This window comes from Leptonotus elevatus, chromosome 20, assembly GCF_054856555.1.
Source record: "Leptonotus elevatus isolate MCC_2025b chromosome 20, RoL_Lele_1.0, whole genome shotgun sequence".
In the NCBI taxonomy this organism is placed as follows: domain Eukaryota; kingdom Metazoa; phylum Chordata; class Actinopteri; order Syngnathiformes; family Syngnathidae; genus Leptonotus; species Leptonotus elevatus.
The window spans coordinates 9,659,261-9,687,170 of NC_141258.1; the positions used below are offsets into that span (position 1 = coordinate 9,659,261).

Consider the following 27,910-nt stretch of genomic DNA (forward strand, 5'->3'; position numbering starts at 1 on the left):
CTTGCGATGTATGTTCGCGCATGCGTAGTCAGTTTCCCAGTAGAAAAGTCCTTTACGCAAATTGGCAGATCGCTACGCAGCCTGTACACATTGCATAGCAAAGCTGGAGAATATAAAACTATTTTCACGCCTTTCTTTTGAGGGAAAACGCCACCTTTTGAAGAATAGCTACCGTATCTTCAGCAAAGTAAGATCCAAAGAATTATACGTACTTTTCACAAAGAAATGTGCAAAAGGAATGATTGGCTTTGTGGATGTGCTTCTATTAACTGGCTGTTTCGCTTTACATGGTGTTTGGCATTGCTATTGCTATTGCTATTGCTAGCTTGATTTTGTGAGGAATTAGGCTGTTTTACAGGGAGATATTCACTTTGTTACATTCCGTCCGGGCGGGTTTGAAATTGTCCGTTTTTCGTTGTGCGGCAAATGGGAGGCAGAACTTTAGCTGAGTGGCAAGTGTTGAGCTGCCGCACCTGAGACGATTTTGCGAGATTGCCGAGCAAAAAAAAAAGTAAGACTTCAAAAGAGAGTCATGTTTTTTTATTTTTTTTTATTTGCTGTAATAGCCAATAAAGGCTTTTCTATTGATTTTTGAGGAGTAAGTTATGAATAATTATGGACGCGCCACTTTTTGTTCAAATGTATATAAAAGCTGAGATTTTTTTTCCCCCACAGATAGACTGTAATGCAACAAACTAAACTTAAGAGTAATGTTCTTTATTCAGCTTGTCACACACACTGTAAACTACAAACAAGGCATACACCCTAAAAAAAAACAACAACAATAAGATACAAACACGACGCGGCAACGTGTATTGTGAGAGGACTGTAATTACCGTAATGGCAGTACTTTTTCTGTAAAGCACAAGGGCTTAGCTTTCAGACACCATTGGGATTTTTCGTTACGGTAATCCAAAGTGCACCTACGGAAATTTGCACGCTCAGTAACAAAGCGTTCCACAGTAGTACATGGGGACATTTTTTAGACTACAGAATTAATTAATCAAATTCGCTTTTGGCATTTTTCTTAAAAAAATAAATTAATAAATAAAACACAGGACAAATTGTGTCCTGGGAGAGATTTTTATTTACCCAGGACAGCTAGTCAGAAACAGAGAATAATTCTGGGGAAAACTGGACGGGTGGCAACTCTAGTCACTGCACCTGTGTGCACTATAAAACAGACAGACAGACAGACAGACAGACGCGCTCTTCTTCAAGATGTCTCCTCATCATCATCATTATGGCACACATATTAATCATTCTTCTCAGAGGTTAAAGAATACATGATTGAGAGTACCCCTAAATTGTCCATCTGCATCTGATGCTGCATTGTTTATGTTCAATCCGTTGCTTAAAAGGTTATAGCGCCTCAAAAATAGATGCTATTTAGCATTAGCATTAGACTAGCCCACTGAAAGGCTAACCTATGTGGTTATGTATTTGTTTAATACACCTCTTTATGTTTAGTTTGAGAATAAACTGCTTCAAGCTTCTTCTTTTTTAAAGAAGCGCAGAACACGGTTATTTTAGTTAACTAAAACTAACGAAAAAACAACAATTCCCCAAAACAATTCAGTTAACGAAATAAAATAAAAACAAAAATGCTTTTTATACAAAGAAAACTAACTGAAACTAACTATAATCATAGTAACAATGTCCTTCGTTTTAGTCTTTGGTAATTAATTTAATGCTTGAGCCTTTGGGGATGATTTTAAATGTGATTTAAAGTAGATTTATTTGGATGTTAACCGGAATGAGGACGTTTGAAAGTGTGTCACACAAAAGTGATGTCATCTAGCAGCAGCCAATAGAAAAGCACCTTCAGATGATGTCGCTCCCTATGGTGTTTTCTAAATATTGCGCACAAGTAATACACATTTTTTTCTAAAACTAAAATTAATACTGAAACTAAACTAAAACTAAGCATTTATGAAATAACAAAAACTAATACAAAATAACAAAACCACCTTGAATATAAATTAAAACAAAGTAAATTTAAAAAGCAAAACTGACTAAAATGCAAAATTCCACAACTATAATAATAACCCTGGCGCAAGATGCCGTAAAATGCAGAACAGCAGCTCCGTTAGCATTTAGCGCACAGGCGCAAATGACGGCGGCCTGTTGCGAGTGAGCTCAGTGGCAACGCCGCCCCGCCCCTCCCCGCCCCGCCTCCTGCCTGCCCAAATTCTTTCTTTGTCGTTGACCTTTGGAAATCCCGATTGACTGACACTTAAATTCTAATCCACTCGCTCCTTATTATAACACATTATATGCACCTTTTTTTTTTGCTAATGAAAAAAAAGAAAACAAAAACCAGGTCTGGCAAACACATATTTCCGACGTGAGGGAGATCAATCATACTTGTATGCTGCTGAAGGGACATTTTTCAATTTAACCTTTATAGAATGTGTTGACTACATCAGAGAACACACTTAACATGAGTGGCATTTAATATAGCATAACACTTGCAAGGTGAGGCCCAGATGTGACCCTATTTAAATAGTGAGGGTGGGGGGGTTGCGGCTGAGCTTTAACAACGCCCCCCCTCCCCACTTCCTTCATCCACACACCAACAAACCCCTGATGCTATTCTAATTAAACACACTCCTTTGCAAATGCCCCTCATCGATCTGTGGGATTTTTTTTTTGTTTTGTTTTTTTTGCGCGAGGTGCCCCCCAGCAAACGTCTGCAGCAGCGCCAGCGTTTATGGATCAGCAAGTTTCCATTAAGAAAGTTGTTGATGTCGAATAGCGGGCCACGCCGTGGATATATTTGGGTAAATTAACTTAGCATAAAGTGCTCCGAGGCTACCGGGCCAACGAGAAAAGCCAAGGCCTGAAAAGCCACTCGACACATCGTGCTGGGAGAGATTGTGAGGACGTGGAGCTACTGGGCTATGAAATAACAACAGTCCCTTCACATCTTGCGGTATCTTGAGCCAGCGGTTCGTAATTGCTGACGCCGACCACCTTTCCCGTTTTAAATTAGACGTTGATCACTTCAATAAATGTGTACAATGAGCAGCTTTGGGCGAGAGGCTCCGTAGTGTTGCAGGTCGGATTGCAATGAGAAAGTCGCTGATGTGAGACGTTAATAAAATCATAAACACAAATGGGTCGTTTAGTTTCAGGTGATTATAATGAGGCTGTGTCGGCACGGGAATGGATAAATATTTGACAATTATTTGCGTTTGGTATGATGAGAATGTTTCCATCATAAGGCGCTACGGGGGAACCAAATGGGGATAGTTGCACGGCGGTTGCTTTGACTCGTTTCGGCTCGTGATGGTATCGTGTTTCGGACCCTCTCCGAGCTACCCGACGCAGCGTAGGATTGCCAACCGTCCCTTGAAATACGGAATCGTTCCGTATTTAGACCTATAAATTACTAAACTAATAGAAATAGTTCAAATGAATTTTTGACTTCTGTAGCCGTCAATGGCAGTGAATGAGTTAGCGGAAGTCTGCTAACGAGCGACATTTTGCCACCTCAACAGATACTTCCGGCTCCAGGTTCATTTGAGTTGGAAAATGAATAATTCTGTTTGACAGTGATGGAACACTGACCATTTGTTGTTATTTGGCATTTAATAATAATAAAAAAGTAATTGATCGCATTATTGGTCTCCCGGTTATTAAATCTTGTAACAAAATAACTGTGTGGCATGAGTATGAAAGGAGCCCTTACGAGTACAATCGGGAACACCATCATCAGCCAAGTGGCCATTTGTAAAACGTGAAATAAAACCTGTCCAAGCGAGTTTTCTATTGTTTTGGATTTTTGCGTGATGATTTTGGCAAATTACTTTTAAATCACCCTGTAAGTTAAAATTTCAGGATGACGTTTTTGGAAGCAGATTTCAACTCCTGAAGTGTAATTTTAATATTTTCAGAAAATGGTGCCCAAATTAGATGTTATTTTACAGAGTTGCAGATTAGAGATGTAATTAAGCTCCACCTTCACACCAGCAGTTCTTAGTTTTTCAGATAAATTGGCGCCATTTTCCTTCTCCTCACTCGTCACAGGAAACACTGACATTCGGACAAGGAATTTGGGCACTGGAAAACTTCCCTCAAAACTGGACTGTTAAAATCATTGATAGGCTGATGTTGCATTAAATTTGTCAAAAACTTCAATTTTGTCATGTATCTGTATAGCTCAGTGGTTAAGGATGTCTGACTTTGGTTCCATGCTACCCTGGTTTAACTCCCAGTCAAGTTATTTTTAGGAGTTAACTTTTAACTGGGACCCAGCAGGGCAGCCCAGATGGGGCCCATTCGAAACCCATGTGGGTTTTAGCTGGGGCCCATATGAGGCCCATTGAGACCTTGTGCCCATCTGGGCTTGCCCACATGGGGCCACCATGAAATCCCTGGCCAAAATTAGCTGGGACCCAGGTGGGAAGCCCAGAAGGGACCCATTCACCAGCCCATATCCAACCCACATGGGTGTGTTGACAGGGTCGTAGCTGCTGGCCAGGGGTGGTTATCGTCGGTGGGGCAACGGGTTCCACCCCCCTATCCTCGCGGGGGCCGATCAAAGCGCAGGTCCGCTTATCCTGCTGCCCCTGCCTATCGGAAGACAGAATATCAAGCTGATGCAACGGTGAGGCATCTTTGATGCCAGAGCTCCTTTGACTTATGCTAACAGGTGGAATGTGTTTGTTGAGTGATGTTACGGCTGCGGGGTGGATCCCGACGTGTGCCCAATTCCTGCTGTTTTAGAATTCCTTCAATCCGTTTTGGATGAGGGGCGTACCCCTTCTACGTTCAAGGTTTACGTGGCGGCCATTTCGGCCCGCCATGTTGCTGTGGATGGCAAGTCTGTAGGATGCCTTCGCCTCGCGGCCTCCTTCCCCAAAAGTTTTGTCTGGCTCTCAAGCCAACCGCCGTATTCGTCTCGCTCGTTCTTTGCCCCTCCCTCGACGGACGGGACGTTGCAGGGCGCTCCGCTCTTATTTAGATGCTATGGCGTGTTTCCGTATCCCCCCCACTAACGCGCTCCAGAAGTTGTCACTGACAGCATTTCTCACACTGACCAGGAGATGGCGATAGCGTGGCACTTAGTCTGGTCAGATTGCTGCCTGTCACGGTTTTCTGTTTTGTTTTGTTTTGAAAACAGCCCAAGTATGATGTTATTAGAACAGCACAGCAGTTTCGTGTTTGTTCATGTTTATTTTCCTATTCTATCCGTAGCCCGTGAGCACTAGTAGTGGGGTAAAAGAAAAAAAAAAGGACGGAATGCATTAAAGATATTGAATATATACGCAAACTGCTTTCTATAGAGAATGAAATCATTATGTGCCGCCAGCTAATGAGCTTTATTGAAATAGCCGTGAGTCTTTTTTTACATGCATATGTATGCATGACCTTTAACATAAGTGATGGTGGCGGTGCAACCTGCAGTCCAGTAATGTCATGCGAAAATCAACTCGGCATGCTGGCCGCTGGGTGACGTGTTTACATTTTTTATTATTTTTTTGCTTCTGATTTGTAATGGAAATCCTGCGGTGGTTGGTTGGCGACAGAGCATAAATGTGACTGGGAGTGACCGGAAGGCTTTTTAGTAATAAAATAGAAAGATGTGTGACATTTAAATCAAGATACAGCTTGAATAGATGCCAGAATTGTGTTTAAATTTGCCGGTTTGGGTGGTAAACAGACCACCCACCAAGTCTTGTATTATGATGTCAACGTCAACTGAAAATTGGAAAATGTGAATGGTGACAGATGAATCGTTGCCGTTTTATGTTAAATGAATGCAGTTTGATAACAGATTTAAAATCATTCCACAGGTTGTAAAAAATACAGATTTATATTCTGTGTTGCAATAAGACTAAGTTCTATGTTGCACTATGAGGCAACATTGCACTTTGTGTACATGCAGTGCAACTACAAACAATGCACACACTTCTGGCAACTTTTTTGTCACTACTTTCCGACCACCGTGGGTTCCCCACCTGAGAGACTTATGTTTGTATGTGTGTGTTTGTGCGAGTGAGTGTACTAAAGAAAAAAATAATCATATTTTCCCCTACCACCAGAGGGCGCTAGGAAGCTGTGAGAGGACTCTTCAGTGTGCAGTTTGCCGAGCATACCAACAATGAATGAAAATCTGCAATAATAATAATAATAAAATGTTTTTTTTGACAGTTGTTGTGGTATTAAAAAAAAAATAATAATAATAATTGGGGATTGTTTTCCAAAACAGGCAGATACATAAGAGGCAACTTGGGAAAATATTTAACAACAATGAAAACAAAGGTGGAAAGACATTTGCTATCTTAGTTATTCTTCAGTTGTAAATTGCTCTTTATTTCTTTTTTCTTCTTTCCGTTAATGTTAATCCAAGTGTAAAGCGCGGTGCATATATGAACTAATAAGTGCAATGCAAGACCTTTTGTTGTTGCGAATCACTTTCATTTTTGTGGCGTGACTGAAAAGCAACAATTTCCACGGGAAGTCGAAGCAGTCGTCATGAAAGTGACTGGCCACCGGGTGGCGCTAGTTGGGAAAGGCAAAACATATGCAGTCCTGATGACAGGCCAGCGGGTGGCGCTTGTGTGCAACAAGTGGAATAATTTGATTGGTCGATTGACGTCAGGCTTTCAGTTCATAAGTGGCTTGTTTTGTTTAACTTTAGCAAGAAGTGAGACAGAAAACAGGAAAATAAAATAACTAATGGCAGGGCCGTAAAAAAAAGAGAAAGCCTTACTACATGGTTGTTTAAAAAAAGAAAAGAAAATATGCCTTGCTTTACATATACATGGTCATAATTTTTTTTTTTTTAAATTACTATACATGCTTGTTAAACAAAACACTTTACTATACATGGTCGTTAAAATAAAACACCTTGCTATACATGGTTATTAAAAAAAAAAAACGCCTTACATGGCTGTTCAAAAAAAAAGAAAGTTACTATACATGGACAATTTTTTTTCTTTTTTAACCTTACTATATAGTAAAGCCTTTTTAAAGCTTTTATTATGAAAAAATAAATAAATTAAACCATGTAAGCTTTTTTTTCTATCAAAAAATGACCATGTATAGCAGGGTTCACCAATTCCGGTCCTCGCGGTCTGGAGTCCTGCAGGTTTTAGATGTTTCCGCCTACCAACACACCTGACACTAAAGATCAGGATCATTATCAGGCATGCTGATGAGCTGATTCTATGAATCAGGTGTGCTAGTGGGCGGAAATATCAAAAACCTGCAGGACTCTGGACCTCGAGGACCGGAATTGGTGAACCCTGATGCATAGTAACGCTTTTTTTTTTTCTATCAAAAAAATGGCCATGTATATATAGTTAGCCTTTTTTTTATTATTTTTTTTATCAAAAACTGATAATGTATTGTCATGTAAAGTTTTTTATTATGTGAAAAGAAAAAAGACCATTATTGTAAATGGAAGAATTGTGGTCAAATTATATCTGAATTAAAAATGTAAGATTAAAAGCGAGATAAAAAAAAATACACTTAACAAATACACTTAACAACACCCAACACAACAGCATCATTTTTAAGCAGTGTTTACCATAAATAGTTATATGTATATATATATATATTATTATTTTTTTTAAATGCGAGCAGAGTTTCTTAGGAAAACATTGGAAACAGGAGAGTACGTTGCGATGAAGTCACCGTGACGAGGATCCGATGAGGTCATTGTGGTCTTTAGGAAGTTGTTAGCAAATTATAGGAAAGCATGCACTTGGTTAAGTTCATGGGCACTTTGTTCTTGAGTTTGAAGGACGACATCGGTTTTAAAGACTTCCCGAGGACTCTTTTCTTGATTTTTGAATAAAGTCACAGTCTTATTTAGTAGGTTTATCAACCTACTTGGAAGATTGTCACATTACATTGAATTATGCTTAAAAGGAACCCCGACTGTAATGATAAGTTTGCCTTTTATTATTGATTTAGTTGTTCCTAACATAACTATGAGATTCATTTTTCAAAAATAATTTCCAGTTTAATACATAAGTCAGTGTCCGTAGCGTTCCTAAAGGGACAATCATAAGTGTTGAACGCGTCTGGTGAATGACGAGAGCACGGCGCGGGGGAGGGTGACTCTCCCGATCTCATCATGTTTCTTTAGGAAAGCTACGAGGCTTACCTTTCTTTCTTTATTGGCGTTTCACATTGCTCGGCAGAGAGCCAGCCGCCATTCTACGTCACGACGCACGAAATGTGCTGCGACGTAAATAACAATGGCGGCGTACGTTCAAATAAAGTTTCTACAAAATGTATTCAACTGGAAATGATTTTTAAAAAATTAATCTCATAGTAATATTAGTAAGAGCCAAATCAATAATATAGAGCAAACTTGTCATGACAGTCAGGGTTCCTTTTAAGACTAAGAATAGTCTGACTCACTGTCGATGTTGAAATCACTTTTTCTTGATCCTCTGAGCCATGAAAAGGATTTTAGCTTTGTTTAAGTTTAGCAAGAGAAGTTTGTTTTTTTGTTTTTAATCGACAGACTTATCTGTTCGACGAAGTGAAAGAGTGAATAATAGTGTTCTCGGGATTGATCCCTGGGGAATCCCACAGGTTGTAGCCATTTAATCGGAGACGCAGTAACCAATTTCAGATCAAAGCAGTCTCAGTGCTGTGATGTTTTAGTTGTAAAAGTATTGTTTTCCTAATAAGAGGAGCTACTTTGGTGGCTCGACGGCTCCTCGGTGGTTAACAGTTGACTTTTGGACTTGTTTTTTTGAGGTGTGTCAGAGGCAACAGTAACCTCCCCACAAGATAATGAACCATTCATAGTACACCAAATTTTTATTGTCACATAAAAGGCATACATTTTCAGTATTTACAAAATAGAGAGTCCGTGGATGTCACACGTATAAAAAATATGCATTACATTTATATAAATATGTACATAATGTGCAAAACGTATGGCATACGAAGAGACAATGGGAGAAGGGAGATCGGCTGCAGAAGGGCCAAGGAGCTCACTTGTGCTTAATTTGACCACCCCAAAATATTTTCAGAATGTTACCATGGTGATAACCATGCAGTGTGTAAGTGGGAGGTTCAACGGAGTTTTGATATGAAGGTGATTCATGTGCGAGTCTGCATTCAAGTACAGTACATCAAGAAAAGGATCCGCTGTCATCACCATAGGATGAGCTGCCCTTAACTGGCCTATGAGAGTCAAATCCCCTGCACGACTGCAGCCGACATGTCCGATGACAAAACATACTTTTTTTTTTTTAAAGGCAAACCAAACTAGCTTAACAAATGAAAAAAAAAAAAGGATTATAAATTTTTGTCAACCTGAAAGCAAGTGATGAATATAAAAAAAGAAGTGATAATATATCCCAACGCCTTTTTTTGGCCACAGAGCATTCATATTTAACACCCTTTAATGCAAACAGCAATCAAATCTGAAAAAGACACAAAAGCGAAAATTTGGCCTGACAATACAGACCTAACGCAAGTAGATCTCCGACTGGTGTTTGTTGGTGCACGGAAGAGCAACTAACAAAGTTGAAAGTTGAGTTTGGCTCAGGTTTTGTTGGCTTTCGTGCACGGACAGAATCTACACGGCTATCATTTGTGTACGTCCCTGTGCAGCTACAGTACTGACGAGAAGTTCTCTGCTCTGATTATGTCTTTAGGCAATAAGATGACGAATTCAGATTTTTGTCTGAAGTGGCACCATTTTTTTTTTATGCATCGTGGCAGCGACAACAGAAATCAAATGTAATTTGTTTTTCATAAATGGGATGTTATGTTGATCAGATATGTACATAAATGGAGATTGCCTAAAACAACGAATATCCTTCTCAAAACCGCAGTTGTAAACAAAGTGTGTGACGCCCTCTAGTGGTCATGGATGTAAAAACCGAACGAGTGGTGGCGAGATAAGTAAAGGATACAGCGCCAAACTGAAGACGAGAGAATATTGAGATGACGCAGACGAGGTCTAAAAAGCAGAACCGCCCTCTTTTTGTCTGGACCGCAGCCAGCTAAGAAAACAGTCGTCAGAAAGAAGCCTTCCGTTAATAATTGGTCAACGATTTGATCACGGCAGCACATGTCCACGCGACGGGAGTCGAGGACGGTCATGCACACGGAGACAGGAAGACGACGCACATGCAGAAAGACGGGACCACGACGCACGGAGCACGGAGCACATGCAGCTCCATTTTACAACCGTTTGGTTTCCTGACCAGCCAGGTCTCCTTGTAGAGTACAGTGTAGTGATACGACAGGACAGTTGATATCGATGTCAACATCTGCAAATACATCGATACGTCTTAAGCGACACGGACTAAAAAGCGCGTTTTGTTCCCTTGCCCTCGTATTTGTTCGTCAAAAAGCTGCCGGCATTATGAGCAAAATCCACTTTTTTGTTGTAGTCAATTTTACAGAATACATTCAAAACTAAGAGACCCGATGACAAATCTCTAAAGATCTCTGGTGATCCCGAGCGGCACTGATCACAATCGATGTTGACCGGAGTTCACATTAGCGTAGTTTCGAGGCGACCGACAACATGCCTCATTAGTGCAGAGCTTCCCGCGTGGTCAGAGGAGCTTCCTATGGAAAGCCTTTTCGACGCAAGTGAGGAACTGCCAATGTGGAGTAAACATTTTGGACGACATATTTGCAAATACGTTGTAACTCATTCACTGCCATAGACGGCTATAGACGTCAAACATATTTAAGCACGTTTCAATGAATAGAAATACATTTTAACATATTTGCCAGTCAAAAATGCTCACTCGACATGGGCAGTTCCTCGCTTCCGTACTTTTGAGCATTCACTGGTAAAAAAAAAAATGTCATGACAGTGTAACAAATCACATTTAATAAGACGGCAAACATGCAGGATGGCTCAGGCTTATCCTCCCCGCAGTGACGGAGTCAGGGAGTGGTCAGTATCACCTGATGTTTTTTTTTTTTTTTTTCTGCCAAGGTCACACTGTCATTGTGTGAAAATGACCTCATTTTTATACAGCAGTTATTGTTACCGCTGGATATGAGCCAGGTTTGGAGGTCCTGGAGAACGTGTTCTGTACAAAAGGTCCTTGCTAGCAGAATTCCTTTGGTTTCACTTCCTTTTTACCGACATCAGACGCCGAGACAATCCCATATTTGACATCATTTAAAGCTGTGCAATCTCCTGCTTGTTCGACGTGAATCAGTGCAACTGCCTGTACAGTGGTGTGGTGGGAATATTACTGGTTTCCTTTAGTGCTCTTCTTCTACGCATGCCTCCATCTTCCAGTCCAGCTCGCTCTCGTATTCGCTCAGTCCCAGTGCAATTGCAGGTCATGCGTGTCCAGGAAGTCCCAATCCATGTTGTCCAGCGTCGGGTCCGACAAACCCATATTGAGCGAGGAAGGGGGCGAGGAGGAGTCGCAGAAGGACAGGTCGGACGTGTCCATGGGTGAGTAGGGCTGATGGTCCATCAGCTGCGCCTGCAGCTCCTCCATCAGGCCCCGGGTGCGAGGGTCGGACGCCGCCGGCGTCTCGGCCAGCGTCCTCTCCAGGAAGGCCTCGAGCTGGTTATCGCTGGCCAGCGAGGATAGGCTGGACAGGCTGGGGTCGACGGCCGTGCTCAAGGTTGGAGGAGGAGCCACCTGGATGGGGGGAGGGTGCCTGGAGAGGACGGTGTTGACCGGAAGGGTGGTGATGCTGGCTGTGACCGGGTGAGTCTTGTTGAGAGACACTGGAGCCTCATGCTGGAGAAATGGAGTGATTTCTAGAGGGCGGTCAAATGGGCCACACGGATACAAAGCAGAAAACAACATCATGAATACTTTTACCCCACGTAGAGTATTTGGTACAAAATTTGGCACACTCTTTCAAGGGTGATAACTACGTCATTTTTCAAAAAAATATATATTTTTTTTCTTACTTAAGGCCCCTCAAAATGTTCAGTGGCATCAGACATAGACATACATTAATTTATTTATTTTTGATGCCCTCCACGGACAATTAAAGCAGTAGTGTGCAATTAGCAAAACTAACTATTATGTATATCAAATACATTTTGTCCAAAATTGTCCCTTTGACACGTACGCGTGTGCACGTGAATGATACTACGTCCACAAACACACACGGACCTGTTCTATCAATCCCGACCATGCCGTTGAGTAATCATGGGAAATGCACTACAACACATCAGGTGTACAGTGCATCCAAAAACATGAACAATTATGATGTATAATGGGAGTCTATGGATCCCAAAGTTGTACAATTACCTCTTGCGCACTATAAATATTTGGCTCCCACATATGTTGTTAAATATAATAATTAAAAAATGATGGATGGTGCCAATTTGAACTTCAACATGTTTGGACAATCTGGGTGAAATTTTCAGCTCCGCTCAGTTCAGTGATTTTTTTAAATAGTCCCGCAACGGGGTAATTTTGAATAAAAAAGTATCTAAAACATATAATAATATTCCGATTTGTGCACGACATTACAGTTATGCCCATTAAGTTTATTAAGGGTAAATGAATAACTCACTAAGAGCCTGCTTACCTCCACTCTGTATGAGAATGTCAAACAAGTCATCCATCTGCTGACTGGTTGCTGTGGCAACCTGCAAAGAAAGATATGTTTATTTTTGTGGGTTGGGGGAGATGTCACTGGTTTACTCTCCGAGGCATGTGTGTGCGTGGGGAGCGTTTTCTGGGTTTTTAGTATTCATTGTGGGGACCAGGTGTCTTTGTGGGGACATTTTGGTGGTCCCCATGAGTCCAAACCTCTTTTTGAAAAGAGTTTAGGTTTGAATTGAGTTTTGGTTGGGTTTAAGCTAAGGCAGTCAGTTGTGATGGTTAAGGTTAGGGTAAGGGTCTCGGAAATGCATTATGTCCACGAGATGACCCCAATAGAAATGTAAACCCAACGTGTGTGTGTTTGGAGGGGCATCGAACCTGTGACACATTGTTAACATGCAGGTTGCGGCTCTGTTTGACAGCGTCCTCATAGCGCGGAGGCTCTCGCGTCTTGTGAGGCGGAGAAAGAAGAGACGCAGGCTGGAGGATGAAGGTCGGCTGTGAAGAGGACGATTTGACAAAAGAACATTTATTCAATGGTCAGTATATCCCAATAATATTAATAATTACTAAAGCCACGCTAGCAATGAACAGTCACATTCATATTCACAAAAATGCTCCTCTTAATTTAGATGATGTAGGCAAAAAATAAAAAGCCTTAACTTATTGTCAGCCATAGATGTTAATATCCAAGAAGTGTGAAAACCTTAATAGACCCAAAATGGCCGACTTCCTGTTCATTGTTGCGCACAGGTCATTGAGACTTTTTCTAGTGTCCTGTTATGGTCAACATGTTGACAAAATGTTGTGTTGATCGGTGAAAGCAGTGTTGAAAAGGTCGAATTTTTTCCAACAAGAAGAAAAATATCAGCGCATATGCCAATTAGTGGGTGCCAAACTGAATATGCATCAAATTAAGTTTTAACTTTAAAACTGAGCGTAAATAGATGCGGAAAAACAGCCATAATTAAAAAAAAAATAATGAAAAAAAATGAATAAAGAAAATATCAAGAGAATGCAAATTAGTGGGTGCCAAACTGCGAATATGCATCAACTGAAGTTTTAAGTTTTATCACCATTCACCACTAATACTTTTTTTGTGGATTTGGAAAGAGAAGTAGGACAAACATAGTTACAATGCAATTAACATGAACATTTTGTGTGAATTGATTTTTGTGGGGGAAAAAAGCACAGAATGAATTTTTTTCACTTAATGTTGGTTTGCTGTTCAACAGTTTTGTGCTGTCCTTGAACGGTATTTATTTTTTTCCATTTAACAGAGCACTGGGGAAAAAAATTACAGATATTGGTTATTTTGTTGTATGCTTCAAAACCTTTGTTGGGTTACAACAGCGGATGTTTTAATGAAATGAAACCAATTAAGAGCACAATTTTCATGTATGCACATTTGGTCGATATTTAAAATGCCATCTTTGTCATACATCTGGTTAGGAAGTACGTGGTCCTCTTTGGACCCCCCGAGTAAGTCTGATGTAAAATGGTGGCCCCCTCCAGCATTTAAGTTGCTCGTCCCTGATTGAAATAATAAAAAGGGCTGCCAGAGAGCAAACAAAAGTAAGACAACTGTCGATACCTTATTGAGTGGCCCGTTGGCGACGTGGTTGGGTGAACACCGAGGAGAGGTCCTTCTGTCTGGGGAGCTCCCGAGGAAACACTGAGGATTTACCTCAGGCCTAGTATGCTTCTTCTCCATGTCAGTTGTATTATTGCCCATTGTCAAAGTCTGGAAGTATTGTCAAGAACAACATTTCATATGGAATTGCAACTAACGCGAGATGATAAAAAATGTCGCAGCAATACTTGTCTTGCATCTCGTTGTTGGGTGTGGCTAACCTGCAACAATAAGTTGTGGTTGGCCAAATGCCGATTAGGCGGCGTCTCCATTTTGGTGCTCTGCAGCTGAGGAATGGCCTGAAGGACGGGCTGAGATGAAGAGAAAACCTTAGTGTAGTGATTCTGGAACCCTGGGGTTCGATTGAACCCAAGTTGTATTCAAGCCATTGCGCTCTCCCCTTACCTGCAGGTTGACGGTGGCGTTGTTGGGTAGTGACACAGGAAGCAAGATCTGCGTTCCGGTCTGGCCACTTGTAGTCAGCAGCGTCTGAGGTTGTCCAGATGTGGTCAACAAGGTCTGCGGTTGACCTAGCACCTGGGACACCCCGCCGGGATGGCTGATGAAGAACTGCTGCAGGCTGGGGGCGGCGGCTTGGGGCTGAGTCTTGAATTTGGGACTTCTCTGAGAATGGCAGAGAAGATTGGCGCTGACGTGAGCCTGGGTTTGGGTGATCATTGGAGTTTGGGGCTGCATCTGGATTGGTTTCCCGGACGAAACGGTCACATCCTCCAACTTGACGGCAGTTTGCAGCGGGGTCGTGCGAGTCTGAGAGGTCAGGATTGAGTTAGGAAGAGAAGTTGGAGAGCAGTTTGCCAAGACCGTTTTCTCTGCTTTTACAGTGTTTGCGTTGTGGACCGTTGAAACGGGGCTCATGGAACAGGAAACGGCGGTAAGCTTGGAGAATGCGGAGGGAGAATCGGCAGTACAGCCGCTCTGACTCCTCTTCTCGACCTCCAGCTGCATCTTGAGCTCCTCCACCAACTTCTGCTCCTGCTCCAGCTTCCTCATCAACTCTTCGATCTGCCGCTCCTTCTCATGGAGCCGTCTGTCCTTCTCCGGCGCGGGCAAGTTCGGGAGAGGTGAGGAGCCGGAGCCGGAGCCGAAGCACGCCATCTGCATTTCATGCTGAACTTCTGACATGCTGGCATCCTGGTGGAGGCTGAATGGACCGTTAGGAACAGGTGAGACTGTAGGTGTGGCGCTCATGTTCTCACAAGCTCCCTGCAGGAGTGGATGGACAACGGTAGGGCCGGTAGTGGTCGTCTCCATGGGGATGGCAGTGAACGTGGTGGTAACAGGGGCGGGAATAGTGGTGGGAGCTAAGGAGACGGGAAGATCCTGGAAGGGCTTCAGCTTTTCAATCAGATCCGTTTTAGTTCCTGACACGGGGAGGCCACGCAGTTTTAGCTCCAGTTTTAGCTCCGCTACCTAGAAGAGAAATCATGTTTAGCTAAAGATGTTCTTAACTCATTTATTGGTTATTTCCCATCTTTCTATGGATACCCATAAAAATAATCCAAACTAATGGTACAATTTTCTTAAACAAGCATGCCAAGACTGTATGTAGGTGGATAGTTAGTGGAAGGTTGACAATGTCTGCTCAATGTAGGGCGGCAATTGTATGTTTGGCACAGTTTTGACCCCGGATGCCTTTCCTGACGTAACCCACACATTTTATTTTTATCAGGGTTAGGATTTCAAATGTCCTTGCATTAGTGTTGTTCTGATACCGATACCGGTATCGGGAGAGTCCCCGATACTGCATTTAAACAGTACTCATATCGGCAAGTACTAACAAGTAACATGCCGATACCATTATTTCCGATGCTAATATAGGACTTTGAATGCAGCATCTTGTGTCTTGCTTGTGCGCGACATTCACTGATGAGTGACGTGTTCACTGCATGCCGAGCCAAAATACCCTATTGGCCCTTGAATGCTCTGAGCCAATGGCAGGGCAGCTTTTTTCATGTTGAGAAAAATAAAATAAAAAGTACGGTATCGGCATCGGCTGATACTGCAAAATTCGGAATCGGTATCGGGGGACAAAAATTTATATCGGAACTACACTACCGGGCATGTTTTCGAGGTGTCGCAGTCGTACAATTGCTTCACACCGTTCAGAATCCATCCAAGTACCTTCATTTCCTCCAGGTTGGTGGGCAAGACTCCGGGCCTGCGGTTCGATAATGAGTTGTTCTGCCGGGCCAAAGGCAGCGGGGGTGCAGTGGGTAAAGAAACCATAATGGAGGCTGGTAGGCTGCTGGCGTTGCTGCTTTGGCCTTCTGCCACTGGCCTACACAGATGGAAAAAATATCAGTTATCGTTATCATTGAAAACATTAAGACGTGTAACACTGAGATGGGGGTGAAAGAGAAAAAGGGAGCAATACAAAAAAAAACACGTTAATGCTAAAAGCAGACATGATTTTACAGTTGCAAATATCCCTGCTACAAAAATTGATGTTTAAAAGACTTGTCAAAGGACAATTATGTGCAACCGTAGAAACTGGAAGGCTTGGGGTCTGGCCTGTGTGACATGAAGTTAACATACTTGAGTGGGGCTGGTAATATGGTTTGATAGTTGTAGTGTTGCTGTTGCTGGCTGAGGATCTGCAGCTGGAGGAACAGCTGCTGTTGCTGCAGAAGTCGGGCATAGGAGGAGTCCATCTGGGCCTCACTGAGCTCCTGCTTCTGGTCTGGCGGAACATACTGGTGGTACTTGAGCTTTTTCACCCTCGACTTGGCGTCTTTGCTTTTCTTACTGCGCATCCTCTCGGAAGGCAGTTTGTGCTGGCTTTGCTGTCGGAGGGAGATACCACAATGTCAAAAAGTGTGGTGAAGAAAACGGATTTCAACGTACTTTCACCAATGTCGGGCCTGGCTTGGAGGGAGCGCTTGTAGTGACTGGTTGAGCGTGAGAAACGGCTGGGCGGCTCGTCGGCGGCTCATGAGTAGTGATCGCCCTCACCGAGTCTGTAGTGGTCAGCGTAGCAGCTGGGGGGAACTGATGAATTCGATACAAACACAGACTCATTTTCAACTTTTTGTGGACAAACGGCGACATTTGTCATCTTTCTCGATCTGACCTTCAACACGGGCCCTGAAGGAGGTAATGCTGGCGAGGGAGTTTCTGGGCATTTGCTGTCCCCGGGTGAGGGCAGAGAGCTCTGAGACTCTTGGCTGGCAGGCTGCTCCGGGGACAAGGCATCACTGCTGTCCTCATCCACGACCTTCGGATAGTTCACCTGCCCTGTTGCCAAGGCGCCACGAAGAAGTGTCACTGGGCAGCGTAGTTCCATTTATTTGCCACCATTTCCTCTCTCTCACCGATTATGGCCTCTTTCAGGTTGGAATCCACAGGCAAGATGTTCTTCTCAACCAGCTCCATGGGACCGGGTCTCTGGGCTATTTTCTCGTTCAGGTCGTCAGCCAGCCGGGCCCTTTTCAGCCTCATCTGGGTGGCCTGCAGTGACGGCTCGGCTCCAGTCTCTGAAGAAAAACATCACACGTTAAGTATACATACAGAAAGGTAGGGGTTGGGGAAACGGATTTACCATCAAGTGTCTAGTTGTGGAGATCAGGGGAACAATGTTATCGCAAAACAGGGGAGGGGGGCAGAAACCACCGAACTTGGATCTAAAATGTAAACCATACTCGCCTTGCAAGATGTGCATCCTGACCAGTTCTGCTCTCTCTGGACGACTACGGATCTTATGCTTAAGAAAATTCTCAGTCTAAGGAGAGTTACAAAAGAGACAACAACATGATTTTGAAAGACTTCACACAATTTATTTTTGTCCAAAAATATTTTCATACTGTGTAGCTTACCCTGGCTCTTTCCAAGCTGCGAATTTGCCCATGGAATGCAGCCGGGCTCTTCAGCGCTAAAAAGAAGACATTTTAGTGCAACTTTCTGCCTATAAAATGAACCCCCACTAAAAGATTAGGCTAAAATGCAAATCATCAGTTGTCAGTAGTAGGTAAGCTCCCACACAAACACACACGCCATAGCGTGATGCGCAACTGGCAAGTGGCGTTACTCACGTGGCATGATGCCCTGATCCACCAACTGCTCCCGAGTTCGTCTTTGCTGAAGTCTCAACTGCAGCACTGGGAAGATAAAATGACAAGATTAGGACCCACAAAAGTATTTGTAGCATTAGAAGTCAAACAACATGGATGCAAATGATTTGAAATCAAAAGTGCTTACAAGAGCCATTCAAGTTCATTCCATTGGTGCTTGACGGTCATTGGTGTTGAGGATTTAAGACGGGGGGCGGGCAGTCAAGTGTCAATCGATAGATTAAGCCAAGTGTAGGATTACAATTGACATATTGTTATGCCCTCGCATGTAGTTGAATGTCTGTTCTTCAGTCGCTTTTTGGTAACAGGATGCAGCGCACATCCAAGAGCTGCGATCGGTCACAACGCACGCCTGCCTTGTCACACCACATGCCGAGTGACTCACTTGAACCAATGTTCAAGCTTAAATGTGCACCCTGTTCTTTCATCTAAGATGTTTCTTTGTCCCTTTGTCTGTACCATCAAGGGCACAGAGACACAAGATCGCAAATAAAGGGCAACTATTTGCGCGCTGTGATTTTCTAGCAACGTTACGTAAGTGATCATTTGAGAATGGAAGCCATATAGTGAATAGAAATAAAGTGTTGCATATTGTTATTCACTAGGACTGTGCACGAATAACTGACTAAATTTAAGTAGCGGCACACGTTGCATAACCCGGAAGTAGGTTGTGTGTGTACATTTGACACCGTCTTAGCAGTGGAATAATTGGCTGCTTTAACGTCTCGTTGTCGGCCTCTTATGTAACAAACGGAAGGCACTTTGCAAACGTGAACGCTGGCCGCCTCTCGCGCCTTCTTAGCTTAGACGAACTAGCTTAGCATTAGCAAGGATGAAGCTACTAGCGTAGCATTCGCCAGGACAATGCTACCCAGCATAACATTAGCGAGCTCAGCATTAGCGAGCACGAAGCCACTAGCATAGCATTAGCGAGGACGAAGCTACACACGGCACAGATGGATTTAAAAACGGGACAAAGAAACTCTGGTTTCGCTGACGATTGTATGCAAGCATTAGTCTTCGTTCGTGTATTTTACATCAGCCATGTTGTTGGACAGCTAAGGGGATTGATTGAGTCCGTTGGTGGCAATATTGGTGGCAGTTACAACAGTGTGCTCCTCCTACACGGCGACATTAGTAATGAAGGAAGATAATAGGACTGTAATAGACAATATCAGGAGGACTGAGTGATTTATCGATGCTTGTTAATTGGAACTGAGTCACCATTAAAGCCACATTGTCTCTCTTACTGTGTCTGTCCACACGCTTTCATTTGTGTGGATGAGGAGCTCCACCCTTGAGCAAAATTGTTATTCAAGAAAGGTATATCAAATTGGTATCTTTTCACACCCATCAGTAGGCAAGAACGAGCTTTCAGCTTCAAAAAGGTTGGTGATCCCTAATCGAGAGAAATGATTACATTTGGCACTTGTAATGATGGCATAAACGATTACGTGACTGATTTTTGTGCCCAATTTTCAGAGTGAAATGGAAGACTTCCTGCCCGACTTGATCTGCTTTGCTCTGTGCAGTAATGAGTCCTCTTTCAAAAATAGATGGGGCGTGTATTTTTAGCAGAATACAACAGAGCGGTAGTGAGCGGCTTTACAGGGTGTGCCGCAGCGAGAACTGGCCCCGTTGGAATCGAGCCGTTTGTGTCCTACCGCCACAGTTAGCCAACACTTGCGTCACATTGACGCTTAAGTGTGTGTCTGTTTTTTTTTTTTTTTTTTTTTTGTTATTAAAAAGTTTGTCTGACAACACAAATAAAATAAAATAATAACTTCAAAAATCTGATTTTATTTTTCAACAAAAAAAGGGTTCGGTAAACGTGCGTACAAAACTGGTGGATCAGCACCTCAAACAAGGGTAAGAACCACTGGACTAATATAACACAGCCTCATTCTTTGCCAAAACAAACTCCCAGCGACTGTTTACTACTATACCGACACAGGGACGTCGGCTGGCTGATTTACATCTTAACGTTGAAGCCAATATTTGTAAAGGGCCTCTTGCGGTTGTCTAAGTGCTAGAGACGGATCATAGGCTGGAAAGTATGAAGTGTGTGCGTGTATGTGTGTGTGTTCTCACTTGAGGGGAAATGACAAAAGCCCAGATGATGAGTGGGCATTACTACAGTTGACGTTCCACAGAAACGTTTCCACCGTTAAGACATTTGACTGGGCTCTCTCGCAGACACACTCGGATGATGATGACTGAGATTATTGATTGAGACGTGGTGGCAAGCGAGCGATTACCAACTGTGTAATTAATGAAGCAGGCAACAAACTTTACAAAACGCTAGCATGTATTTATTCCAAGAATGGCGGCAAATATCTTTGGACAGAGTGAAAGAAAAAGACTCATGTCACAAGTAAATTGTGGACTACGACTCAAACTTTTGTCAGCACTCTTTCAACATATTGGCCCACGTAATGATTCCGTCCATGCACACAGAAGTAAGTCAGTTCGTAGGCTCACCGTTTTTGCGTTCATTGAGTGGCGGCAGGTTCTGGGTGGGCTGCAGTGACAACTCCTCCATCTCATGCGTCACGGCTTCACTCTGGGGACTGGACACCAGCAGACGCAGCATCCCTTCTGGCCCGAGGAGCCCCTGGGAAGCCTGGGGCTCCATACTGCTTCAGCAGAGAACTTCGAGCTGTCCCAAGGCGAGCGGCAAGTATGCAAAGATCACCGTCCTGTAGATTGAGTGATATCTGGTAGAAACCAAGCAGAAGAAGAAAGAATAAACGGTCTTGCTAAGAAATACTTGCAAGAGCTAAGGCATTTTGCAACTTGAGAATCAGAATCATCATCATCATCATCATCATCATCCTGTTGGTATGACTACTTCACCCAACTGGCAAAATTCTAAGGGTGGCATCTCATTTCAGCCATCTGGAAGAGCTCAATCCAAATTATTCATTCTAGAGAGCCTAGAAGGCCATTATACTGAATACCCAATTGCCCATGGGAAACAACGTCCGTTTGCGCATGAATGTCTACATTCAGACATGCTTCACAATCTGGAATATGACATAATAGCGGTGGTTTCAAATGGGGGAGGGGGACGGAAACATTTCAGGGAGCAAAACAAACCATTTAAGTAGATGAGAGCCTGCTAGGTTCAAACATGAATGCCATTTATCACTATCCAGCAGCGCCATTACCAACATCTCTCCGTTCCAGGACCTCCACGACCTCTTACTGATGTTACTGTTGGCTACGGTGGCATGGAAGCTGTCATTTCTCCCTTTAGCTCCGTCCAAAAGTACAACGAGAATACAGTACAGGAAAGAAACCGAATACGTGTGTTCTTTCTTGAAACTGAAGGTTGCTGCTAAGGAATACCTCCAAACCACTCCACAGTCCACGCCATACCGCTCTAAAAAGTTAATACCATTGGTTTCCTACAATGAAAAAGGTCATGTAAGCTTTGAATGTGACATGGTTGCTTGGGTCAGGTAGGATGGTCTGTCTAAATATTTCGGCAATAGTTTAATCTTTTTCTTAATGCCGTAGTTTACAGAGCATGTTCCGAAAAATACTAGATCGGTTGACTTCTTGATCTGATGAAAATGCAACATGTTTGGAACCCTAACCTCTGTCTAATTCGCTTAGACAAGTTGGATGCACTTTTTTCTCCTTTATATACATTGCCAAGGTATCGGATCAAAATCCGGTGACTTGGACTCTGAATTGGCTCCAGGATACGAGCACTCATTCACATTAAAGCAACATATCTATTGTGAAAGCAATGAAAGATAACACGACAACAGTGAGAGGTTCGAACATTTTGCAGATTTTGGCAGCAGAAGCTCGCTGCGTAATGACTTGGCTGGGCAGTTGACTCGGGAGGTTCCAGCTCCGTTCCCATGCATTACTTGTGTTCCGTCTATCCCCCCTAATGACTTGGTTTGCTTTTTTTTTTTGTGCCCCCCCCCCCCTTGCTGACATCATGTGCATGTGTGGCTATTAGAGTAGCATGCTCAATATAACATTCTATTTCCCCTCAAGGGGACCAGCAAAAGGTTGTTGTCCTATTTACAGCCAACAAGTAATAAACGTATTTCTAAAAGTCATGTTTATTTGCTTGTGGTGTCAGCTTGACAGACTTTGCTCAACGTCAAATAAAGTCTCAAGTTATCAACCTTAATTGGAAGCTCATGTTTCTTCTGGGTAGACAACATCACAAGATTTTACGATTAAAGCTCTCTGGTAGGTGAGTTGGCAACAAAAGAATATGAATACAAATCAATAATTTGCACTACCCCCCCATCTTAACTCATTCACTGCCATAAATTCATTCAATTATTTCTATTAGTTTAAATTTGTTTCCACTTTTGTTACCAAGAGAATGAAAACCTAGATTTTTTTATTGTACATTTAGAACACATATACAATTTGTGATTAATCGTGAGTTAACTAGTGAAGTCGTGCAATTAATTACAATTAAAAAATTTAATTGCCTGACGCCCCTAATTTAAAAAAAATGTTTTCTTTTTTAAATATTTTCTTTAAAAAAATAGAAATTAACTAGTGAAGTCATGCGATTGACTACAATTAAAAATGGTAATCGCCTAATGCCCCTAATTTTTTAATAATCTTTTTTCTTCTAAAATAAATAAATAAAATGAAATAAAAGATTATAAAAATGTTTTTATCGTAATTGATATCGCATGATTTCACTAGTTAACTCTCGCTTAATCACAAATTTGATATCTGTTCTAAATGTACAATATTTTTTCTCTCTTAGGTTTTCATACTCTAGTTAACAAAAGCGGAAAAAAAATGTGAATGAATTTTTGACGTCTATAGCCGTGAATGAGTTTTAATGATGATCTTTCATTTGTCATAAGCATATGATTGCTGTTGTGATTGTAAGTGCCCACCTTAAGTAGAAGAGGACAGCAAGGGAAGGAGACTTGAGAAGTCTTTGGCTTCTTTCCCTCGACAGCAATGTTAGGCCGCCGAGTCATACCTGAGAGGGGACAAAATCAGCCGCTTGTTATGACAGATACCAGACATGAAATGTACGATTTTGACAAACGGATTCATGATCACCTCTGTTGAAACCGCAACAATACAACGGCGGATGAGTACCACTTCAAGAAGCCTGAATGAAGCTAGGTGAAGTTCAAGGACGCAGGCAATGAAAAAGAGAAGCTGGCAGATTGCTCGGGACAAAGGCAGTGGCTAAATGGAACCGAACCGAAAGCCACGCTGCAGTCCGAAGGGGGAGACTCTCAGAATACTAAATCGATCATCTGTACACACACTCGCGACTCAAGTGCTTTCCAGTAAATGTGCCTAGGTTACAAAACATTTGGGTTGGATTCACAAATGAAAGTCGTTTAAGGCCTTTTATAAACAGATGTTTATTTGTTGTGGTAGTTGTTCCCCGCCGGGACCGCAGCTTCGTGCGGAACTGTAACTATAAAATGTCATTCGGCCCGAGATCGTTAAAAAACCGAAATGGTTTTGGTGTTAGAAATGGAAAAATGGCTCTGAAAAACAAGTACGTGAGAGAATGCATTCAAGTGGAAGGGACACATAGCTGTCATGGCCGACACGTGCGAGTGAAGAGTAAACATTGTAACTGCACAAGCAGAGTTAAATGTTTTTCGAGCGGCGCGGCCGAAAGTGACAAAACTGCCCAGAGGGGTTGTGACATAGTGTGGATGTAGCACAACTCACGTTGTTCTTTTGATTCATAAATAATTAATTCAACAATTGATATTGGCATCCCAAATGTAAACATGGCTTGAGAGAGTCTGGCCAGGAAACGAGCACCTCATGAACAGTTGCACACAATACGAGTGATTTTCCACCCTAAATGAAAACACCACCATCTCGTATGTAGCAATGTTTTGAACATCGACCAACAAAACACTCCAAATTCTTTAGTCTATTTTGAAAAAAAAAAAAAAAAAAAGCAAACAAATGAGTTGCTTTACCATCATGCAGGGAATAGAAAGTTCAGTGTCCCACAGTCTTGCTGCAACAACATGAAGAGGTCAAAAGGGTGGGCTAAACAAATAACCATGACTTTGTCAACTTCTCCTGATAAAGTACTAAAATACGTGTGACACACAGATACAAAAAGGAACAGAAGTAGTTAACAGGAATCTTAGTTACGTGGTTCCCATAAGAAAAGACGGAAAGTTTGCTAGAAATAAACAAACAGCAAATTACATTTTGTTAATTCCTTCACTGCCATTGACTGCTAAAAACGTCAAAAATTAATTTGAACTATTTCTATTAGTTTTACTTTCCCCCCCTCTTTTGTTAACAAGAGTATGAAAAGCTAGATTTTTTTAATTGCACATTTAGAACATATGAAATTTGTGATTAATCGTGAGTTAACTAGTGAAGTCATGCGATTAATTATGAATAAAAAATGTAATCACCTTACGCCCCAGATTTTTTATAATTTTTTTTATTTTATTTTTATTCATTCACTGCCATTGACGGCTAAAAACGTCAAAAATTAATTTGAACTATTTCTATTAGTTTAACATTTCCCCCCCTCTGTTGTTAACAAGAGTATGAAAAGCTAGTATTTTTTTTCATTGTACATTTAGAACAGATATAAAATTTGCGATTAATCGTGAGTTACCTTGTGAAGTAATGCAATTAATTACAATTAAAAAATGTAATTGCCTTTCGCGCTTAATTTTTAATCATCTTTTTTTTAAATGAATTTATGGCAGTGAATGAGTTAATAAGTAAAATTTAATTGCCGATAGTAATTGATTGAAAGTTTATTTTAAACATCAAAGAAAATAAAACATTAATAATATCAGTGTTAGCCCGTCCCGAAACATTGTGCCTGAAAAGGAGGTAGGAAGAAGTCCTGCTAAATGCTGCGTGTTGAACATGTTTTATAAACAAACCACGATAACAGATCCTATTGTAAACATACGTATTCTATAGTATATTTATAAGCGCACACACACACACACACACACACACACACACACACGTTGCACACAAGCGTGCTAATCCTTCTGTGCCAAGATTCCGTTAAGAGTTTGCAGTGTGGGAGCCCTAAATAGACGAGATCTGGTCCAAGAAAAACGTCTGCTTTTATCCCGAGATAAGACGAGCGGTGATGTCATCACTTGGAAGTTGGACTCATGGAGCCGAGGCCCGCTCGCAGACTTAGTCGCACGCGCACCACCGCTTCCTTCCTGGCTGCCTTTCGTGTACTCAAAATGGTAGCTAAGAAACGGGACAAAGGGCCCAAAAACACGACCCGATTTCACAAAGCGTTTTGGGAACCACGTCACACACACCGGACTTAGCTCGGACAGTATCAAGCAGGAAGAGTCCAAATTGCTGTCCAAGCAGCGGCAATGTCAAATTGTCAATGATGCTCGGGGGACTCGGACCCCCTCAGACTCAGGCAGGGATGATGACTTTGCCATCCAGCCATACATACGCATGATGTTTAAGAAGTTCATGCACACTTTTCAACATGTGGCTGCCACATCCCGCCGGCACGAACGACTCACGGTCCGGCCTTGTTTTGTCACATAAGTCACTTGCCACTTTATTAGGCACAAAGCACAAATCTCGATGGGTCACGCGTACTCATTTTTTAACATCTTGTCAGGATTTCGGTGAGACGCGTGGTGAGTAAAAACAAAACAACGTATCCTATTCAAACTATCCGAGCTGACTTCCAGCAAAAAGTGGACTTCACAATGGACGTGTATGGTCACCAATCAACCACAGAGAACTTATTGAGTGACAAATGACAACCTTTCCAATTCACATTCATACCATCAATTAGTGGGAGCCAAGTCAACCAAGCGAACCATTACAACATCAGTGACTCAATCACGAGTCTCCTCCCCCAAAACCAGATGGAGTGCCAACTCCACACACAACACAATGAGGATTTTCAGGACTGATCGGCGAGTTAAAGGATCTTTGTGCAGTTCGTCACTTTGTTTTACTTGCGACAGCCACCCTTGACCCAAAGCGTAACTACAGCATTCCAACTGTGGAACGTTAGCAGCTCATACGTGCAGGTTCGTACGCCACATGTCGGCTAATCCGCGGGGGCGCGCATGACGTCACCCTCCACCACTCCACCCCTCCCCTCACCAAAGAAACTGTGGAGTGTGTGGGGTCCAAGGGAAGATAAAAGCTTATAGGTGCAGTCAGAGTAAAACAGTCAGGGCTCTTTGTACTCATCTGGGCGTTGGTGGCGCATGTATGATGTAGAACAAGCTTTAATATTACCTTAAAAAAAACCAAACTATCACAAGATGGAGCATTCAGTCCCTTCCAAAAGTATTGGAACGTCAATTCCTTTGTTTTTGTTGTACACTAATGGCATTTGAGTTTCAGATCAAAACATGAACATGACATAAAATAATTAAAAATTTGATTTCATGGTATTTATATCTCAATGTGTTAAGCCACCTACAAGTGAACAAAAGTATTGCAACATATGACTGATGGTTGTTTCTAGTAGCCCAGGTGTTTTAGAAAGACTTAACTAACACCAATCATGACGAATATAAAGTAAAATGTGGAAGAGCATATTTCTGTGTACAGACTTTGGTCGTGTAAGTGTACCTAATGATATAACTTGTGCTTTTGTACAGGAATGATATAAATAAATGAGGCTGTCAACATCCATCTATGAAAACGACACGCGGTGGCACTAGCAGGCAGAAAGGTGGCAGCAGGTACAAAAACGTGCGTGCACTTTTTGTGGCCATTTTGCTTAATTGGGAAGCACTGCGCTAAACACACGTTTAATAAATTCGTTTAAGAAAAAAACGCACCAAAAAAAAAGCCAAAAACAAACACATGATTAGACTGAGGGCTACAACTACGTGATATTCATGTGAAATTGTGACTGACATTGCTTTTTGAGTCAAGGAGAAGGCCGGTGGGTGTGGGGCGCAGGCAGCCACTAACAATCTGACAGGTGAGTGAGTTCTCCACACTAATCAAACACTAAACACTCCACCATTATTTACTCGTTTCGAACACTCAAATAAATATAACTACTGAATGCTCGCGGTGCACCTTTTCTTTCATGTCTCGACAGTTATTACCGCTGTCTCCAAGAGCATATCTCGCTCGCTTTACATGTTGGGCTAGTTAGCGCGTTCCAACGAGCTAACATGCTAAAAACAAGACGCCGCCATGGTGAGCGGAACTTACCAACTGGGCAACACCGGAAAGCCCAAAGCGTCCGACTTGACGTTCATGGTGATATATTCGTTGGTGACAACAAGGTAGTCCTCTGTGATGTTTTGCTCTCATCCGGCAATGAGATTGAAGTTTATTTGGCGGAGTAAAATGGCTGCGACTGTTCAGAGTCCGTTGGGTGCTGATGCAGAGTGACGTCATGACGCAGCCGGACGGGACAGCAAGGGAAGGGAAGGGAAGGGAAGGGGGTGGAGGGGGCGTGGTCGCAAGAAAGCATGAGGTTGCCAGTAATCGGGGGGCGCCAACTCTTCTTTTGTGGGTCAACATTCGGAACCGGACACGTTAAGTTGGTGTCAAATCAGTGTCGTAACACCGACACTGGACACGCGTGAAGATTAGTCTCGTCTCGAGGTGATAACGGCAGTGTTGTCGTGTTACGTAATAGTGACTCACGTGTACACAAAGTGCAAACTGAACGAGCT

General features: G+C 42.4%; 1 protein-coding gene and 1 long non-coding RNA gene across 4 annotated transcripts; one reads left to right on the forward strand and one right to left on the reverse strand.

The window, feature by feature from the left end:
* Nucleotides 1-49: 49 nt before the first annotated feature.
* Nucleotides 50-19,500, forward strand: LOC147156952 (uncharacterized). Its single transcript, XR_015091695.1, has 3 exons — nucleotides 50-187; nucleotides 12,953-13,069; nucleotides 17,515-19,500. It is a non-coding gene; the product is annotated as an uncharacterized LOC147156952 (long non-coding RNA).
* mrtfba (myocardin related transcription factor Ba) lies at nucleotides 8,772-27,613 on the reverse strand. 3 transcript variants are annotated; one of them, XM_086064461.1, is made up of 17 exons: nucleotides 27,441-27,613; nucleotides 23,144-23,232; nucleotides 20,733-20,968; nucleotides 18,213-18,278; nucleotides 17,997-18,052; nucleotides 17,827-17,902; nucleotides 17,496-17,657; nucleotides 17,255-17,418; nucleotides 17,029-17,172; nucleotides 16,720-16,967; nucleotides 16,306-16,462; nucleotides 14,569-15,594; nucleotides 14,385-14,474; nucleotides 14,125-14,274; nucleotides 12,909-13,028; nucleotides 12,514-12,574; nucleotides 8,772-11,728 (listed from the first exon to the last, which is right to left on the reverse strand). In XM_086064461.1, exons 3-17 carry the CDS (start codon nucleotides 20,884-20,886, stop codon nucleotides 11,274-11,276), a joined length of 3,129 nt encoding a protein of 1,042 aa, XP_085920587.1. In that variant the 5' UTR covers nucleotides 20,887-20,968; nucleotides 23,144-23,232; nucleotides 27,441-27,613; the 3' UTR covers nucleotides 8,772-11,273. The 3 variants fall into 3 exon arrangements, with proteins under 3 accessions (XP_085920587.1, XP_085920586.1, XP_085920588.1); XM_086064460.1 differs by having other exon boundaries at nucleotides 14,352-14,474; XM_086064462.1 differs by lacking the exons at nucleotides 20,733-20,968; nucleotides 23,144-23,232; nucleotides 27,441-27,613 and adding an exon at nucleotides 18,379-18,645 and having other exon boundaries at nucleotides 14,352-14,474.
* Nucleotides 27,614-27,910: the final 297 nt, after the last annotated feature.

What these genes read in the sequence shown, in the direction of transcription:
- mrtfba (XM_086064460.1), bottom strand. Translation starts at nt 20,886, where the DNA reads ATGGAGCCCCAGGCTTCCCAGGGGCTCCTCGGGCCAGAAGGGATGCTG. An exon ending in CAGGCCCGACATTGGTGAAA is followed by an intron (nt 16,968 to 17,028) that starts GTACGTTGAAAT and finishes TCCCTCCGACAG; the next exon opens with CAAAGCCAGCACAAACTGCC. An exon ending in AACAACGAGATGCAAGACAA is followed by an intron (nt 14,275 to 14,351) that starts GTATTGCTGCGA and finishes CAATACTTCCAG; the next exon opens with ACTTTGACAATGGGCAATAA.